Source organism: Glarea lozoyensis, assembly GCF_000409485.1.
Source record: "Glarea lozoyensis ATCC 20868 chromosome Unknown GLAREA12, whole genome shotgun sequence".
Taxonomy (NCBI): domain Eukaryota; kingdom Fungi; phylum Ascomycota; class Leotiomycetes; order Helotiales; family Helotiaceae; genus Glarea; species Glarea lozoyensis.
Genome location: NW_007360986.1, coordinates 1,226,168 through 1,244,283, shown reverse-complemented (window position 1 = coordinate 1,244,283; position 18,116 = coordinate 1,226,168). Strand labels below are relative to the sequence as shown.

Sequence of the window (18,116 nt, the reverse complement as noted above, 5' to 3'; positions counted from 1 at the left end):
CTAGCATGGCGAACCTGGCCTCGACATGGAATCACCTTGGCCGATCAGAAGAAGCTATTAAGCTCTTAGAGGAATGTGTAATATTGCGCAGTCAAGTATTAGGTGTTAATCATCCTAATACTATGTCTTCTTCTGCAACATTATCTAGGTGGCGTATAGGATCTTAGAGGTTGGAAGTTAAGGGAGATATAATAGGCTACTATAGAGAATAGGATAATACTACTATAAATCGATTTAAGTATAAATCTAAAGCTAGCATATATTTACCCTCTTAAAAATAACGATATCGCAAGCAATATTCTTAAGGGCGGACATATAAATACAATCGTCTAATTGAGCAGTTTAAGTATTTCTGGGCTAGGCAATGTATATGCTTTTTATAAAGAGTGCGTGATAATAAAGGGATCGAGAACATGCTATACGTTCTTGTGCTAATTGTCGTTAATAAGGAACCCCTTGTTAGAATAAAGCCTCAAACCATTGTAGCCATAGTGGTGGCTCATTAGCCTAAGGCTACAGTATTGACAGGAGTCAACGCTAACTTTATTTGGCCTAGCGCCAATAGAATGTGGCGCACATAAAACTTAGAGAGTGTGCTATGCGGACACTGAAATCGAAGCTCACTGTATCGCATGGTTCTCTTATGTCGACTAGATTAATAATTTACAATGCAAGTGGGGTTAGTGTATAGATGGGATGAAACCAGCACTGACTATTCTATGTTCACTCTACAGTAGTATCATTCATCGGGAAAATAATTGCTTCTTCGTAGAGGTTGTTTTGTTGCATTTCGCAGTTATTCTCTCAAGCCAAATGAGATGGGTTTTCACAATTCTAAGTAGCCTTTAGTGTCTAGATGAGACCATAATAGTACTATCGATACTAGCCTACCTCTATTGTTGAATATTTCTCACTATCATAATGGCATTCACTCATCATATTATTTGTGGTTTAGTCTATTATACTATTCTTAAAGCACAATAAAGTTTTGTTGCATATCGCACTAGGACATTTACACTATTTCAAGACTCGAGATACTCTTAGTAACTAGATGGGACGACAAAAACACCGCGAGGATTTTTGTTGCACATCGCACTTGGACATTTGTTCGAAGTAGGACACTGTTCAAGAATTCGAGAGGATTTAACGCCTATAGGACGAGAAAAATACTTGAATATCGATGTCTAGGGACACGAGGTCTTTTGTTGCATGTCGCATCATTCTCTCAATAAAGGTCAAAGGATTGAGATATCTTAGAGTCTAGATGGGATAATAAGAATAGTGCGAATGAATCAAAAGAGTTTTGTTGCATGTCGCTTCGTTCTGTCAAGTCAAATGAGGTGATATCTGAGGACAGGAGTAGATGGGATAAGAATAATCCGGTAAATAAATTCAAGGATTTTGTTGCATGTCGCACTTGAAAATTTAGAATGATTGAAGTACTGTCTAAGGAATGACGTGAATTTGGGAGTTTATCAGACGACATGCGTAATATTGACAAATCAAGATGTCGAGAAAACGAGAGAGGTTTGTTGCATATCGCAGCTAATGTCTCAAGCCGACTATGAGCTTTACGGACTCAAAATAAGTCAGGTGCATAGTGGGGATGACAACAATATTAAATGTAGTTAAAAAACCAAAGAAGTTTTGTTGCATATCGCAACTGTACGTTTATTCTGATTGAGGTACTATCTGATACCTCAAGAGTGAATTTCTCGCAGCTGAGATGATAACAATAGTGTTGGTGGATGGAGAGTTTTGCTGTATTTCGCGTCGATTTTCTTAACCCTAATGAGGGGATACTTCTTATTCGAGGGGATTTAAGGCTCAGATGGGATGACCGTTGAGAACAAGTAAGATTCGTCGTATGTAGTAGTCACTGTCGCATTGAAACCTAGAGGATTCGAACAAAATAAGCTGTTAATGACAATTGTGTTGTTGTGTCGCTATCGACAAGGCCAACTATAATTTGGGAGTATGAATTTGATAGAAATTTGAGAGTGAAAGAAACAAGAGACGAAGACTGGAAAGCAAAAGTGAATGTTCAAGAGGTGGTGAATGTATACTGCCCTAAACTTTTCGAAAATTTCTTTCCGTCCTCAATTTTCCAACAAACATTACAATAATATACACTCCCAACTTCAACACAATCCTTATTACACCACCGTCCAGTACCTTATGAGCCTCAGTTTCAAGAACGACAAATTTCAAATTCTAAGGACATTCTCGACTCGTCAATCTCCCAATCCCTCCCACAGGAACCCATCACACACATTAGAAAATGCACCTCTCCAACCTCACAACTCTCTTAACTCTCCTCTCCACTATATCCGCCTTCTCCGCCGTCAACAACAACACAGCGTTTAACAAAACTACTGATGTCGTCGCAGCCAAGGAAATCACACACGAAGAAGGGGCCGCGTGGCGTGATGTTTGGGTTCGTGGTTTTGATGCGTGATAAAGGGGATAGGGGAAAGAAGTGGTATGGTAGGGCGTAGCAGAAGAAATGTTGTTGATGTGTTAGTGGGATGTTTGATTTCTGTTTTAAAGCGTTGTCTTGGTAGGGTTCCAAGTCTTGAGCAATAAATATATTTACGATTTAAATAAATCTGAATACTCAGGTCCGCGGGCCGAGAATTTGGTTTTATAGCAATTATTGAGAGTACAGTCAAAGGGACATGGAATCAAAAGATCGAGTTCTTATGTTAACTATCCCGTACAGATCCCAAGTCTTCTCCCCTACGCCCTGAAAACTGAGGTGTGTTTTGGTTTATGTCGTAGGGGGTAACATGGACTGAAATGGTAACGATATTTCGAATGTATCTATTCTGCTTGAGAAACTGCGCATTTATGTTGCTTATAGCTATACTTGTAAATACAAGAGATAGACGTTTCAAGAGAGTAGATGACTAAGATCCGTCTCACATTTGCTTATTCCATCATACAAATTCATATTGATTTGTTAGCGTGTCGTCACTTGCCAGACACTATCTAGCTTAAAGTCTTGTTACATTAAACATAAAAGCTTCCACGATTATTCGGTAGAAATAGTGAGGTGTCGGGTTAGATGGATAAGAATTCAAAATTTGACACCTAGATAACTTATGTTGCACGTCGCAATTTTGAGTACCCATTAAGTCGCTAGCTGTCCTACGTAGATAGCTTTTTACCAGCTTTTACAGCTAGTAAAGTATAGAAGAAGTGTCAAGTTGAGTGGTAATGACTTGGCCGCCTTGTAGTAAGTTTTATTGCATTTCGCAACTCCATGGTTGGACGCCTTCCATGTCGAGAACTTCCCGATATTTGAACTCTCATTGTCTTTGTTGCATATCGCACTCTGATAATCGCCTACGAGTCGCCATATCAGAATTAGAAGGCTTATTTTGCCTTCGTGAGCCGTCCGCAACGAATTGGGTGGGCTTGTGACTTTAAGTATTTGCAACTTGAATACGTGATATTATTAGCTTAAAACAAAACTATATAGCTGGAAAGCGTCCAAGTACCAATTCTCATCCTCTAACAGAATTTGTTGCACATCGCATCTTGCGTACCCATAGTGTACCCATCAAGTCGCCGGCGGGTCCCCGTGCCATCACAGCTCAGGTAGGTAGATAAATATTAGACTTCAAACGTCTAAACTTCCACGATAAGTTGAGTACCGGTGATAGAGGTGAAAGTCGTTATTAAAGACTGACTACTTGAGAAGCCTTTACATCGTCACTTCAAGATTATACACTATCCAAACATCAAAGTCCCTCCCCATTCTTTTTGTTGCACATCGCAATCTGGGTACCCATTACGTACCCATTGCGTACCCATACGTCCTCACATCCATGCACTATAAGAACTACTTCATACTTACACCTAAGCATTGCATTTATAGATGAAGTTTTGGGTAGACAAAAATCATTATTCATTGCACGTCGCATTTCTTTCTGATCACTACTACAAGCCAGACAAGAGCTCTGGTCGAACTGTCATAGATTTCGTCTACATCGCATTGTAATAGTGGACAGCAACTGGGCAGGGAATAGGTAGATACTTATTTTAAGTAAGAGCTTTTATAATCAGGTATGGGTAAGCGAGTAGAATAGGACGTGGAATTGCCGCATGAGTTTCGTGAATATCGTAGGTTAGACGGTGTCAGATAATCGACCTGCTAGATTTCGTTGTATATCGCAATTTAAGTACCCATGGAGTATCCCTCGAGTATCTATCCTATAGCCATTTAGTTACTAGACTATTCCATTTAGGTACTACTACATTAATGACTCCATACCACAATATATACAATCAAAGCCTCGAATCGTCACATCAACACTTGCTACACCTCACATCCCAACAACCTCCACCGAAGCCTCAAAAATCATCTGCGAAACCTGATCATACCAATACCTCTATATTTCCAGGTAAAGTCCCAAATCCATTATCACCAAAACATGACTATCTATAAGTTTTGTTGCACATCGCATTTTCCGTACCATCATATACCCATCCTCTACCCATACTGTACTCATCGAAATCCCCTTGACCCCCTACATACCCATCCACAAGTCTTCCCCCATCAAGGCCTCCACATCTACCCATTCAACTACAACCAAAATCTCGACTCTCCAAAACCCCGAGTCGCCAAAATCCGCCAGAAAGTTTTGTTGCACATCGCACTTTCTAACCACAGCCATAACCCCCCAAACCTGAGGAACAAAATGTTACTGGATTCTGTTTGTTGCACATCGCACTTTCTAACCACAGCCATAACCCCACCCGGCAAACCTGAGGAACGAAATGTTAGCACATCACATTCTCACAATCGCCCTCAGCTAAACCGGGGGAACGAACATCTCCCAAAAAATAAGGTAGTACTGAAGGTCCGAACATCTTTAGGGCATCAAGATCACCCCGGAAAGCCAAGTCAGCGAGCGTTTAAGCATCCCACATCTCGAGACCGAAAAAGAAAAACAGGAGTATAATAGCTTTTAGGGTCCTGCTTAAACCTATAAAAATCCATCACTCGTCACGGCAGTGAAATTCATAACCCACTTACTTCCCCATCGTACATCCAGTCTTCTGCAATCCCACTCCAGCTTTCTAACCCAGATCCACAGCCACCCCCCCAAATAAAATAGTACCTCCAACCGTCTCCGATCCAACATCCGCTCTTACGCATGAGACAAATATATCTCAAACATCCCCGGGCAAACACTGGTGTTTAGTAGAATTTGAATTTCACATGAAGAAAAGGAATAAGCTTGCTGTGGCTACGTGGTACTAACTAAACGGAAAGGCCGTGAACATCTGGACTATCTGCGATCAATATCGTAGAAGAGATATGGAGCAACAAATAATGCCTGCCAATGTTACCACTGCACACATAATTACATGTATATCAACAAAACATTCGGAAGTCATTAGTACGCATTTTTGCGTCTGACAGAGAGAGAGAAAAGATAAGTTGTAGATAAGACTTCAGGTTAACGTAGGGCGGTATTATTCTTTAAACAATATGTTCATTCCAATCGCTGGATCCGATCAAGCAAGGTGACCCTTGTCTCGATGCAAATAATGTACTCTCATCATCCCCATCCCCTCGTATGTACAGACCACCATCCTGCTATCGAAAGCCCGCCATCACCGACAACTACCTAGTTTTGGCCGCCATCTGACCCTGAAGACATTAATTCCCATGCCCTTTCCTCAAGATCCAAATGTCACTCCTCCCCGCGTATGCTTGCACCCACAATCTATAAATACAAACAGAGACAAGACACTCCACACTAACAGCAAAGCAATCATGTGATATGTTCGACCACCTATGTGAGTCAACCAAGTGCCGTCCATGCAACATAGAATTCTTCCATGTCGAGATAGAAGACTCATCACCGGACGGTCTGACCAGTTACCCACCCGCTCTAAACGCCTGTGCCAGCCAAAATCGACTTGACACGCAAATCCTGTATGCTTCGATTCAAGGAGAAATATGTCGTAAAGTTCGTGTGCGTAGAAAAGAAAAGAATTAACCATGATCATCCTGGATCATTCGGTATCCGGATTGTTGACACGCAGCACTGGTCGAGGCTGCTGTACTCGTCTCGAATAATCTTGGTCATCCCGTAAAGTATTAATACTGTCTCTGCTTTTGTTGTCCCTTTGGTATAATGGGGCAAATGGATCTAATCGTGGATCGACGGGTACTAGACGATTCTGTCTTCCTCCCGTCTCTGGTTCCCAGGCTTCGACCACCTGGCGACCATTCGTGTTTAGGACGTATCTGGAATTTTCACTCATCGTCCGCGAAGGTACACCGCCTCCAGCGCTTCCCAATTGGCCGGTAACACTGTTTGCCCGACTCAAGTTCGCAAAGGCATCTTCCTTCTCTTGCTTCCTCTTTCGCATATAATACCATGCCATTAAAGCAATGGTAGCAATCAATACCACCAATCCGATGGTAAGCCCGACTGCACCTCCTGTGCTCAGGCCCCCTCCGCCTCCACTGTTCTTGGACACACTGTTAAGATTCTGAGAGTTCGGAGGAACGGTCGGGGTAACGGTTACAGTTCGGACTGAACCTGTAATTGTTTCAAGAGAGGTGACCGGCGTTGGCGTCCAGGTCGAGGAAGTTTCGACATCGCTAGTACTGGAAGAGGTTGAGGGGGTGCTGGTCGTGGTTGGTGTTGTTGTTGTTGATGTAGTAGAAGTTGCCGATGGTGTTGTCTAGACTAAATGTTAGCATGATAACTTGAGGGCCACTTCCAATTTATCGGCCATCGTCCATATAGTCGCAGAAAGGGAAATATCATACAGAAGATGTCGAGGTCTCGGAAGGAGAAGGAGTAGGAATATCGGGCGTAACAGTAGAAATAATAGTCACAGCGTCAGGAGTAGCCGTCACGGTCATCTGTTATGCAAGTCAAAACGATTGCCTTCAATGGCAACGGAAACGACGGCAATGATAGAAGATCCGTGATCAGAATGAAAGATAAAAGAAAAAGAACATACTGTAGGAGGAACAGAGGTTACACTAACCGGACGAGAACTCGTGGATGCAGCGGCGGATTGGGGAGGACCTCTTGTACCAGAGGGAGCCAACGCCAACGCTATATATCCGAATAGATTATTTCCACCGCACAGTTCTGAGGGATATCCTGGGCACTGTGTATTGCACCCATCTGCTGTAACGCTAGGAGCGTAGTTGGAGCACCAGCATCCATCATATTGAACCACTGCAAAGGCATACGAGTCGATACAGAAATCGTGGCAAAGACCGCCCGACTGGTATATACTGGAATCTAAGGAGACATCAGCAAGCATCGATATAGACGGATCGGGATATCACATACTCTTATTTGTGCTGGCGGTATTGAGTCCAGAACAGATCTGTTGGGTGTAGGCCGACGCACTTGTGATCAGAGTCAGCCCGGCGAAAAGTGCTATCGGGCTTGACCAGCGACGTAGAGAGAACATTTTTGAAGAGGTAACGAAGTGGTCGAAAGAATTGCGGAGTGTGAGAGCTCAAGGCTCGTTGGAAGGAAAGACGTATCTCAGAAGGAGCAGATAACGATCGACTGGAGGAAAATATGTCGAGGAATGTGGTTGCAACGGATCAATGGCGGTATCCCATCGAATCAACAACGGCTCGTAGGGTGAAAACAACTGCGATCATAGAATTAAAACGAAAGCCTCCATGTCAAGTCGTCAAGCCGCGATGATGCTGACGGATTGACCGGACTCGCCAAGTACGAGAAGGATGGAGTGGTGGTGGTGTCGATGGATGGAAGAAGGGAAGTGAAAAGAAGGTGCTGGTCCCACGTCGACGATGACCTTGATTGTGTTGTTGACTGGCCGTGGGTGGGTGGGTGTGGTCGCAGAGGTGGGATTGAAGATGCAGATGCAGAAATACGGGGAACAAGAAGACGATATTGATCTGGCGTGGATTGAGAAAGAGGCGTGGACAAGAACGAACGAGCAAGAGTGAGTGAGGGCGTAGGGAAGAGGATGAAGCGGCGTCGAGGAGTGGAGACCAGAAAATTATTTGTCTTGCTGGGAGCAGGAAGCTTGGGCTTGGGGTTTGCCTTTAGCGGCCGTGAGCGATAGGAGCCGGGCAGAATTAGGCCAGACAGTGCCCTGCTTAGCGCACACGATGACGCTTTCGGGCTGGTGTAGGCACTAATGGTCGCTAGACTGCAAAAGCAGATTGGCAGAGCTGGAGCTAGGACACCGCTTTACCCCTTTGATGGTGTTTCTGCAAAGAATCAGACTCGATCAAATTTACCAAAATGCACACAAAAGCGCAAGTCTGGCAAGGTTGAACAAATGCAATAGCACGATGGATTAATGCAGCATTTCCTTGATTACAACATCTCTCATCTCACCAGCGCCGGCGACGGTAGGGCAGCATCGTGTTCTAACATTCCGGCGCATCTTCTCTTGTTGATCACCGACGCCTGCTTCGCTGGTCTGCAACGAGTTCCTTTGCCGTCCGATGACAAGCACCAGGAAAATACATAGGGACATCCATCTTCCCATGTCTTACACCATTCAGCTTGTTTCTGTACTCGTGCGTTGTACCTCAACAAGTTGACTGATTCGATAAGGTTTCTCATTCTTCAGGTCGCTGCTTATTATTCATCGCGCTATTTGCATGCAGCGATACAATCGAGTACCTAGATCAGACCAGACCATATGCGGCCGGTATCTCCACGCATGCTCGTCCATGGTCAATGTCGACTCAATACGAATTACGAACACCAGATAAATCATATCGATAAGAGCATGTGCCATGCACGAACAACAACATTCAGCTTTCCTGCCTTGATCATTATTGTGCCATCAACACGATTGGGAGGATGGGAGAGTGCGGATTCGTCAAGACGTCCGGGTCGAACCCAAACAGCGACCCAAAGGAAGCGCCGGCAAACCGTTGACACTTGAAAAGAACGTGGTTGCAAGTGCAAGTGCAAGTGCAAGACCGAAGCGCCGACCAGAATAGCATCCTGGGAAAGTACACCCCGCTTCTGATAGGCTTGCGAGCGCGCATACGAAGTGGTTGTCTCGATACGAGTCTTTCACCATTTACAACAACCACCCACCACATCAATGGCTTCACAATACCTCTTGCCACACGACCTCACAAGGCCAGAATCATACCACCACATGGTTTCACGAGCTGTACTCAACTTGCTTCTGACACTATCCAGTCAACGTCATGGAAGTCATACATATGATGCACGTAAGTGGAAACTGTCAAAGAGCCCATCCCATTGCTCCCCGCTTCAGCAAAGAATGCGAGAGAGAGAGCGCTAGTACAACACCAAACTCCGTATCCAGTGAAATGAACAAGGACATGGTTGAATTTTTTCTCATGTCAGAGCACCTCATAATGATCTCACCAAAACAACATCAGCTGAAGAGAAGCTATTCCGAAGGTACTTTGCACGCACTAACTAATCTTTCAAAATCACTTTATCGATCATCCGTTATCCCGCAGAATCTCCCGTCTCCGACGCGGGATGTACTCGTATCACACATCTGTTTCAAAAGTCATTGTCCCTATTTCCCCAGATGAAAAGGCTCAAATACCGAAGATCAATTCGTCATCAAAACGTGGGAGATTGTGAGCATCACTCAACCGAGATTCAGATGGACACCAAAATCACCAGCGAAAACCAACTCATGAGCCGCTTCGGTAGTGGCGTTGGCGGTGCGGTTCAGTCCATCATCGGATCGTTTCAAGCCCACCGGACCGTACATCGGGGGTTCCTGGTGTAGATCCAAGCTTGCCCAAGTTGCTCTGGGGAGATTTAGATTGCGCGTCTCCACTTGCCGTGGTGGGAATTACATTGAAAGCTTTTCCCTCATGACGGGACGGCAATTTGCAAAGAGTATACTAACCCGGGATCACCGGCATTTTTGTGCGCTTCGAAATCAAGGCAAGCTGGAAGCTGGCGAACGTTTGCATGCGAGAAACTATAAAACAATCTTTTATTATTCTTATCTCCAAATTCTACCCAAATCCTCGTCGATTTCTGCATGCAGCTGCAGCGTGAAAAGCGGCGTCGACAAGGAAAAGGGTGGTGCGAATTCGTATTCTTGGCACTCAACCCTCCTCCTTTTCAATTTAGCGAGATGTCTTCCCCATCAATGGGATCAGAGCGAGGAATTGACTATAGATATCGAGGTATGCACCTCGTTCAACAATCTGTAGGTGTATCAACGGTGGCAATTGCTGGAGTTTCATCTCCGTATCTCTTGTGCGACGAGGAAATAAGCTCACTGCAGCCACGCTGCAAGAAGGACTGGTGTATCGAGTGATAAGCCCGCATCCGCTTCGTGTTCGACATTCAGAGACAAGAACGCGTATACTCACTCCTCCTGGATGTTGATATCCTACAAGTGTTGTCAAGTGACACAAGAATCACACTCCTTCAAATATGTTATATGGTTTTATTCTGTCCTTTCCTTCAAAACCCACAACTCAACAAGAACTGGTGAGGGGAAAACTACACGATCGTTCCTGCATTAGCTGGACACGTGATCACGATCTTTCCTCTTCCTAGGCTGGTGAGGGGCGTGGCCAATTGGAACTCTTGATTGGTGGGGTCGTCTCTTTACCAACAACTGTCACTTTGGAAGTTGAGCATACTCGGCTTTTAGAAGAGTTGCGATGATGGAAGAATGTATGGATTTACGACTCTTTTTGGTTTACCGCTTACATCCCTTTCTTTTGCGTCATCTGCATCCAGCTATAAAAGTACGAGTGTACTTCCCATATACAACATATAGTATACAACTATCGTGGCTCATCAACCCCTCCTCCAACATTAACACACCAAAACATCACCATCCAGGCGATTAAATCCACAAGTAACCCATCCATCTCACGCGTCCTCTTTCCTGCCCCATCACAAAAACGCGTCTACGACTTTACCTGCGCAAGGAAGTAGACCTACGTACAATCTCGCGATTAGCCGAGGCGTGGGATGCGGAGAGGGCGGAAGGGCGGGGTGAGATGCAATTTTAGCGGTGATGCGAATTCGGGGGTGAGATTCGTTTTTGTTTGATAGGATTTTGATGTGGCGGTGGGGGCTGTATTGATTGATATGGATGAGGCTGGAGTTTGGTTCGTATGGGATGAGTTTTTTTTTGGGATGATTTTTGGGAGATAGATGTTCAGTCTCCGTCACATGCTACATCGGTATTTGGAGCGAAGTGTTTGAAATCACGAAACGCTTTATATCCTCACAAATGGAAGCTCTCAATCCATGAATTGTGATTCCTGCTTGAAGCTATCATGACATACCACCACCCAGGAGTAAAGCAAGTCAACATCAATTCATTCCATACCCCATGGTAATAGCTTTTCAAGTGCCTATTGATAGATTTCAGCTACTTCACTCTCTCCCACGACCAATCATTTCTCAACGTAGAATTTTGTGAGTGGAAGTAATTCAGTTCAGACTATTTGCTCGAACAGAGGTCTTGAAAAACTCACTTCATGCCAAGTTAATTAATGAATAAGTCGTTTGATAATTTCATCACTGAATTTACGTGGAAGTATCTTAGACCGCTGAGTCGTGTACTTGGAATTCATTATCTTGTGCTTGAGAGAGACGAGTCGATGTTGTAGTATAGATTACAAAATGAGAATAGTTGGGGATAGGACTGGTTAACCCAAGGTCAGAAAATCCTTTGTTTACTTAGAGATGCAGATTTCAGCGTTCTAATTTTATGTGGTTGGTGTAGTTGTTACGTGCTATCTGGTGTGTGGTACAAGACTTCTTCTGGAGGGAGTCGAGAGTAGGTTTATTTCAAGTTTAAGGTGGGTCAGAATTCGTCGATCGGAGAGAGGATTTGGGGATGTTGTTTCTGCTGGGCGGTCTCTGATGATTTCCGCAAAAGAGATGTCAGGAACTTGATTGCACCTGTTCTTGCGAGAAGCGATAAGGATTGGATAGGGTTTTGCAGAGGTCCAACTCTGTAGGCGCAGGATGTTGTGATTTAACGAACGATACCTTTTGATTCAAAATGAAGGCTTCTTCGCATCATCACTTCAACCCATCTAATCTGGTACGGATTTATATTCCACGTCCTTGTCCTAAACCCATGTATTACTATCCTAAGAATAACCGCCAACCCCATCCCCTACCAACCTAATCACCCCCCAAATCCGCAATCGTCCCCAACTTCTTCCCAATCTGCGTCGCCGCCCCCGTCCTCTTCTCGCCTAACCTCGCACCCCCAGGCGCCGTATACCCTTTACTCTTCGCCTCATTATAGATATTAAACGGGCTCTCCTCAGCCGCTTTATACGCATCCAGACTAAACAGGCTGATGAAGTACAGCCCGAAAAACGAGATTAGGATGTCGATGTATCGCTGGTAGTTGAAGGGACGAGCGAGAGAGGCGCGTGGTGTGCTACCGCCTAGTGTGCGGCCGGCGGAGGAGAATGTCGGTTTGGAGGGCCCGGCGAGCTTGATGGCGTTTTCGATCGCGGTGGTGAGGCCGCCGCGGTCGGCGCCTTGGATGGTTTGGATTACGGTGCCGGAGCGGAAGATGAGGAAGGTGGGCATGCTGGATAGATTCATGTCAGTCAGTCCTGGGGAGAGGAGGTTTGATACGTACGCTCGAACGCCATATAGTTGGGCGATGGCCTGTTGGTTGTCGACGTTGACTTTGGTGAAGGTAATGCGGTTTGGCTTGGAATATTTCGTCGAGAGGGATTCGAAGACTGGGGATATGGTTTTACATGGTCCGCACCAGTCTGCGTAGACTTATGGGCTGTCAGTTGTGGTACTTGGAGGGAGGCAAGGGGAGCTTACAGTCTGTAATCACGATGGATGAGGTGCTCAGGATTTTGCTGAACTCGCCGGACGAGCCGATTGCTACTGTTGGTGACATCGCGCGGGTTGTGCTGTAGAGGTTGGATATATGTCGAGATAGAAGTAAGCTGGCGAACTCTGAAGTCGTCGCTCCAGATTGTGGTGATCTGGTCCCCTCGATTAGTGAACCCGTTATCGCCGAAACCCGCCGTCAGAGCCCCACTATTCACGGTGAACCAACCAAAAAGCTCACTGAGCAAACGCACGTGAAGTCCCGTCAAGTGTCGCGCTATGGCACGGGAGCTCGCGTCTCCCCAGACGGACGCTTTCTTTAAGGACGGTCTTTTATCTGCCACCTTCTTCCTTCCCAATACTCAACATCATTTTGTGCCATATCTTTTTCTTAACTCCATTATCTGGACAGTTTTACTGCTGTTTTTGACTAGGCTATCTGCCAGTGTTCTATCGCGGCATGCGAGACAACTGTTAGGCTGACAAGATGTAAATACCCCCACCTGCTTTAGTAACGCTGGAATGCTAATTTGTTTCACAGGTGTAAGTTCCAGATATACCAGTGCCAGAGACACCAAACTGCTCGACACTACTGACTCTCATTCACTAGCTTCCATAGAAAAACTCAAGATTCAAGGGTATGGCTTCCTATTCGACTCCAAAGCCCGTTTGCACCTCTAACCTTCTACAGAGTCCGTTCCTTCGACAACGCCAGAAGCGAGTATATACACTTCCAAACGCCCTTGACACTTATTGTCGGAGATAATGGCTCTGGTAAAACTGTGAGTAGGCCTATTCTTACCGTAGCACTTTGCTAACCTACCATTAGACCATCATCGAATGCCTCAAATATGCCTCCACCGGTATCCTACCTCCAAATAGCAAAGGCGGAGCTTTCGTTCATGAACCAAAGGTATAATACATACGACATCGAAGCCAGCTTTGCGTGAAAAGTCTCGCTAACACTTGTGGTAGCTATGCGGAGAGAAGGAGGTCCTGGCGCAAGTCAAACTGCAATTCAAGGATGCGAAGAACTCCAAACTTGTCGTCACACGAAGTCTTATGCTCACTGTGAAGAAGAATTCTAGATCTGCGACGCAGATTGATTGTAATTTCCTGATGATCAGAGATGGAGAGCGAACGAACCTTTCAAAGCGGGTTATGGAAATGGATAAGATCGTTCCGAAGTATCTTGCAGTTTCCCCAGCTATCTTGGAGTCTGTCATCTTTTGTCATCAAGACGAATCTCTTTGGCCCATGAGTGAGCCTGGTCCGTTGAAGAAGAAGTTCGATGAGATCTTCGAGGCTATGAAATATACAAAGGCGATCGATCAGCTGAAGACTGTACGAAAGAATCAGACCAAGGAGATAGGTGAGCTAAAGATCCATGAGGACAACTGCAGAATCAATAAAGAGAAAGCCGATAAGGTCGCCAAGCGGTCCACTGCCCTTCAGGATGAGATTGAGGTTCTCACAAAGCAGTTGGAAGACCTCAAAAAAGAAGTTCGAGTTGCCGCTCAGGATCAAAAGGATAAAGAGGACCGTGCTCACAGTGCATCCACCGTTTACAATGAGCTCCAGGCCAGCAGAACCCAAGCCCGTTACCTGGAAGAAAATCTAGCCAATCTACGCAAACATATGAAGGAGATGACTGAGTCCGATGAGTGGCTTGAATCGACGCTTGCTCATTTTGATCAGCGAATGCTTGAGTACAAAAAGGAGGAAGCAGATCTTCGAGCACAATACACAAAGCTCAATGAAGCAGCCAAAGCTGCTACGGAACAACTATCTAAGAAGCAGTCTGAAAAGGGACAGCACTTGGCTGAAAAGGCAAGCTTTGATAGAAACCTCGAATCGCGGTTGCAGCTCGTCAAAGAGGCTGCACATCAACATTCCCTACGAGGATATGATGGAGATCTTGAGGATGACCAGATTCGGGATTTCGTAGGCCGAATCGAGAAGCTTTCCAAAGACAAGGATCGCGAGTTGGATGCTCTTAGCAAAAAGACCGACGAAGAACTTCAAAGTAAGCAGGAAGTCCTTACCAGTCTTGCGACTAGTAGGACATCCAAAACACAAGAGAAAGTCGCTGCACGTCAAACTATCGCGAGTAATGACAAGAAGATGAACTTGAAACAAAACGAGGCGGGAAATATCAAGGTGGATGAAGGAACACTCGCTGCGCTGGAAGCTTCGCTCAACGAGTCGAAAGCACGACTGGACCAGCTGAACAAGAAATACGCGGATGCTGCTTGGGACGTAAACATCAGAAAAGAGACAAAGCTGTTACGTGAACTCCAAGCTGAGTCTTCAAGACTGAGAAATGACTTGTTTGAGAGCAACAAAGTTGTAGGCGAGCAAGCCCGATTACAAGTGATCAAGAAGGAGCTCAAGGATCGGCAAACACGGCTCGACACCATGAAGGCAACTTACAATGATCAATTGGCTTCAGTCGTCGGAGGAGATTGGGAAGCTGATTCGCTGGAGCACAGCTTTCAGGCTGCCATGGATGATCGTGTCCAAGCTGTCCGAGATGCTAAGAAGCGACAAGATGCTTTCAATCAGCAGCTCACATCTATCGAGTACAAGTTGAAGACATCTAGCGACAGCCTCCGACAGAAAAAACTGACCATGCAACAATGTCAAAAAGAAGTCATGGAATCTATATGTCTTCCCAATGGAGATGATCTTCCTAGCGTCGATGATTACCCAGCAGAGCTCGCTGATTTGGAGATTCAATGTCAGGCAGCACAGAAGAATCTCGACGGAGCAGACTATGTGATGGACTATTACAAAAAGGGTCAAGAAATCATCAATGTCAACAACGCCTGTAGACTTTGCGCCAGGCCGTTCGCGGATAGCAAGGAGAAAGCTTCTGCACTCGAGAAGATTCAGAAAGAACTTGCCAGAATCGCCAAAGACTCGTTGACTGAGGCTGTCCAGCAATTAGGAGAGGACCTCCGAGTTGCAAATGGTGCTCGTTTGCAGTACGAGAATTACAAATTGTTGTCAGACAAGGAAATTCCATCTTTGGAGAAGACTGTACAAACACTTGAATCGGAGAAAGCCACACTTGTTGCTCAAGCTGAGAAACAAGACAGTCTTGTTCGCGATGTGACAGCAGCTAAGGAAGATGGTGACGCTCTTTCGAAAACTGTTGCTGCCATTACCAACTACTGTCATGAGATTTCTAAATATGAGACTGACATTGCAAGATTGTCATCTCAGCAGAGTTACTCAGGTAGCACCCTCAGCAATGAGGAGATCAACCAGCAAAGCAACGAGTGCGAAGAGAAAATCAATAAGCTGAATTCAAAAATTGACAAGCTAGTCAGCGAGGAAAAACAAGCGATGGCCATGATTACAGCACTCGATAGAGAAGTTTCTCAGCTCAATCAAGAGTCTGGCAACGCCAAACATCAACTCGAGAAGAGGAACCGGCTGGCTGCAGAGGTCAAAGAATATCGTGACAGCACCTCACAGCTTCGGGAAGCCATCCGAGTCGCTGATGTGGAGCTAGAATCATTGGCCCCTCAATTCGCAAAGGCTAGTGCACAACTTGACGAGGTCAAGAGGCGTGGTCGTCATGAGGCCAGCAAGCTTCAGAAGGACAAGGACAGTGTTGCCAATACAGTCAACAAATTTCGAGCTATCGAAACAGCCATCAACAGATATGTCGAAAGCAATGGCTCGGGAAAGCTTGCAGCATGTGAGCGTGCGATTCATGCAATTGAGCAGGACCAAAAACGTCTCGAAAAAGAAATCGCTGTGGTCACGAAGAAGAACAATGATGTAAATGCTCGGTCGAATGACAGCGAAAACTCGCGTCGAACGATTGAGGAAAACGTGAGATATCGTAAAGGTCGCAAGGATATAGAAGCCATTCATCACAAGATTGCCGATCTCGAATCCCAAAACGTCGATGGCGAGCACGAGCAACTACATGCCGAGCTACAATATGCTACGCAAAATCTTTCAATTTTAGAAGCCAAGAAAGGTCCGATCATGGGAGCCTTGACTGCTAAAGACCAAGAGTTACAACGTTACATTGCAGAATGGGAGATTGATTACAAGGACGCTGCTGATAAGTATCGAGAGACACATCTAAAATTGGAAGTCACAAAGGCAGCTTGTGACGATCTGGGCAAGTATGGAAGCGCACTGGATTCCGCCATCATGCAATACCATGCCACGAAGATGGAGGCAATCAATAGTATTGCTACTGATCTATGGCAGCGAACGTATCAGGGAACAGACGTTGATGGTATTCTGATTCGATCAGATGCTGAAACTGTCAAGACCAACCGTACGTATAATTATCGTGTTGTGATGGTCAAGGGGGAGGTCGAAATGGATATGCGTGGTCGATGTAGTGCTGGACAAAAAGTCTTAGCCTGTATCATCATTCGGCTGGCACTTGCTGAATGTTTCGGGCAGAACTGTGGAGTGAGTGTTTCTCTCAAAAGACAGATTTTGCGGATTACTGACTATGTCCAGGTTATCGCCCTCGACGAACCCACAACCAACCTTGATACAGACAACATCAAAGCTCTCGCTCAATCTCTGAATCAACTGATCAAAGCCCGCCGTCAACAATCCAACTTCCAAATCATCATCATCACCCACGACGAAGAATTCTTGCGCGAAATGCAGCCTTCAGATTTCACCGAGTCGTATTGGCAAGTCAGCAGGGACAGAGAGCAAAAGAGCAGCATCAAGAATGTCAATATCTCGGCACTTATGGATTAGGTTGTCGAAAGTTTATGTGTATGGACATTTGCATGAGTGGGGTATCGGCGTACTTTATACTGGGAATTTGCTCTGGGATTGAGCGGGCATTTAGATATCTTGTTTGCTGCGGGTTTAGCTGGGTAGGTGGATAAGGACATAAAGTGTGTAATTGCTAGGGATATCATTTGTGGGGATTTTGCTCCTCGGAGTGTGTAGCATTGATGATTATTACAGAGACCTTTTATGATATTTGTATTGACTTATGTATCGAACATAACTATATTACGATCTAGCAATATGTATTTATACCCGCAATTTGTGACGATGTTAACCCATATGAGCTGTACCTGAGCCATACTTGAATCTTGATAGACTTACGATTTGACTTTACTTACAAAACAATTTCCAGTTATCCTCGACAAATTACACGATCCTTGCCTTCACTAATCTCAGGTTTGATCAAGTACAGTCTGGGAGAAATGGCAAATAAACAACGAAATTAACAGAGAGGATGAGGCAACTCTCGTGGCAGATGGCCAGCCAGGTACTTACGACTCG

At 45.2% G+C, this 18,116-nt stretch overlaps 4 protein-coding genes across 4 annotated transcripts; 2 read left to right on the top strand and 2 right to left on the bottom strand.

Annotated features, from left to right (window-relative positions):
* Positions 1-6,033: 6,033 nt before the first annotated feature.
* Positions 6,034-7,461, bottom strand: GLAREA_10840 (uncharacterized protein; the record flags this gene model as incomplete). Its single annotated transcript, XM_008079940.1, has 4 exons — positions 6,034-6,711; positions 6,800-6,895; positions 6,997-7,286; positions 7,338-7,461. 4 exons carry the CDS (start codon positions 7,459-7,461, stop codon positions 6,034-6,036), a joined length of 1,188 nt encoding a protein of 395 aa, XP_008078131.1.
* Positions 7,462-7,813: 352 nt separating this feature from the next.
* On the top strand, positions 7,814-8,319 carry GLAREA_10839 (uncharacterized protein; the record flags this gene model as incomplete). The annotated part of the gene is made up of 2 exons (XM_008079939.1): positions 7,814-7,968; positions 8,178-8,319. 2 exons carry the CDS (start codon positions 7,814-7,816, stop codon positions 8,317-8,319), a joined length of 297 nt encoding a protein of 98 aa, XP_008078130.1.
* A 3,827-nt stretch (positions 8,320-12,146) lies between these two features.
* GLAREA_10838 (Thioredoxin-like protein) lies at positions 12,147-12,894 on the bottom strand (the record flags this gene model as incomplete). The annotated part of the gene is made up of 3 exons (XM_008079938.1): positions 12,147-12,567; positions 12,619-12,766; positions 12,816-12,894. 3 exons carry the CDS (start codon positions 12,892-12,894, stop codon positions 12,147-12,149), a joined length of 648 nt encoding a protein of 215 aa, XP_008078129.1.
* A 393-nt stretch (positions 12,895-13,287) lies between these two features.
* On the top strand, positions 13,288-17,576 carry GLAREA_10837 (P-loop containing nucleoside triphosphate hydrolase; the record flags this gene model as incomplete). Its single annotated transcript, XM_008079937.1, has 6 exons — positions 13,288-13,300; positions 13,369-13,465; positions 13,519-13,609; positions 13,657-13,740; positions 13,803-17,273; positions 17,325-17,576. 6 exons carry the CDS (start codon positions 13,288-13,290, stop codon positions 17,574-17,576), a joined length of 4,008 nt encoding a protein of 1,335 aa, XP_008078128.1.
* Between the last annotated feature and the right edge of the window lie 540 nt (positions 17,577-18,116).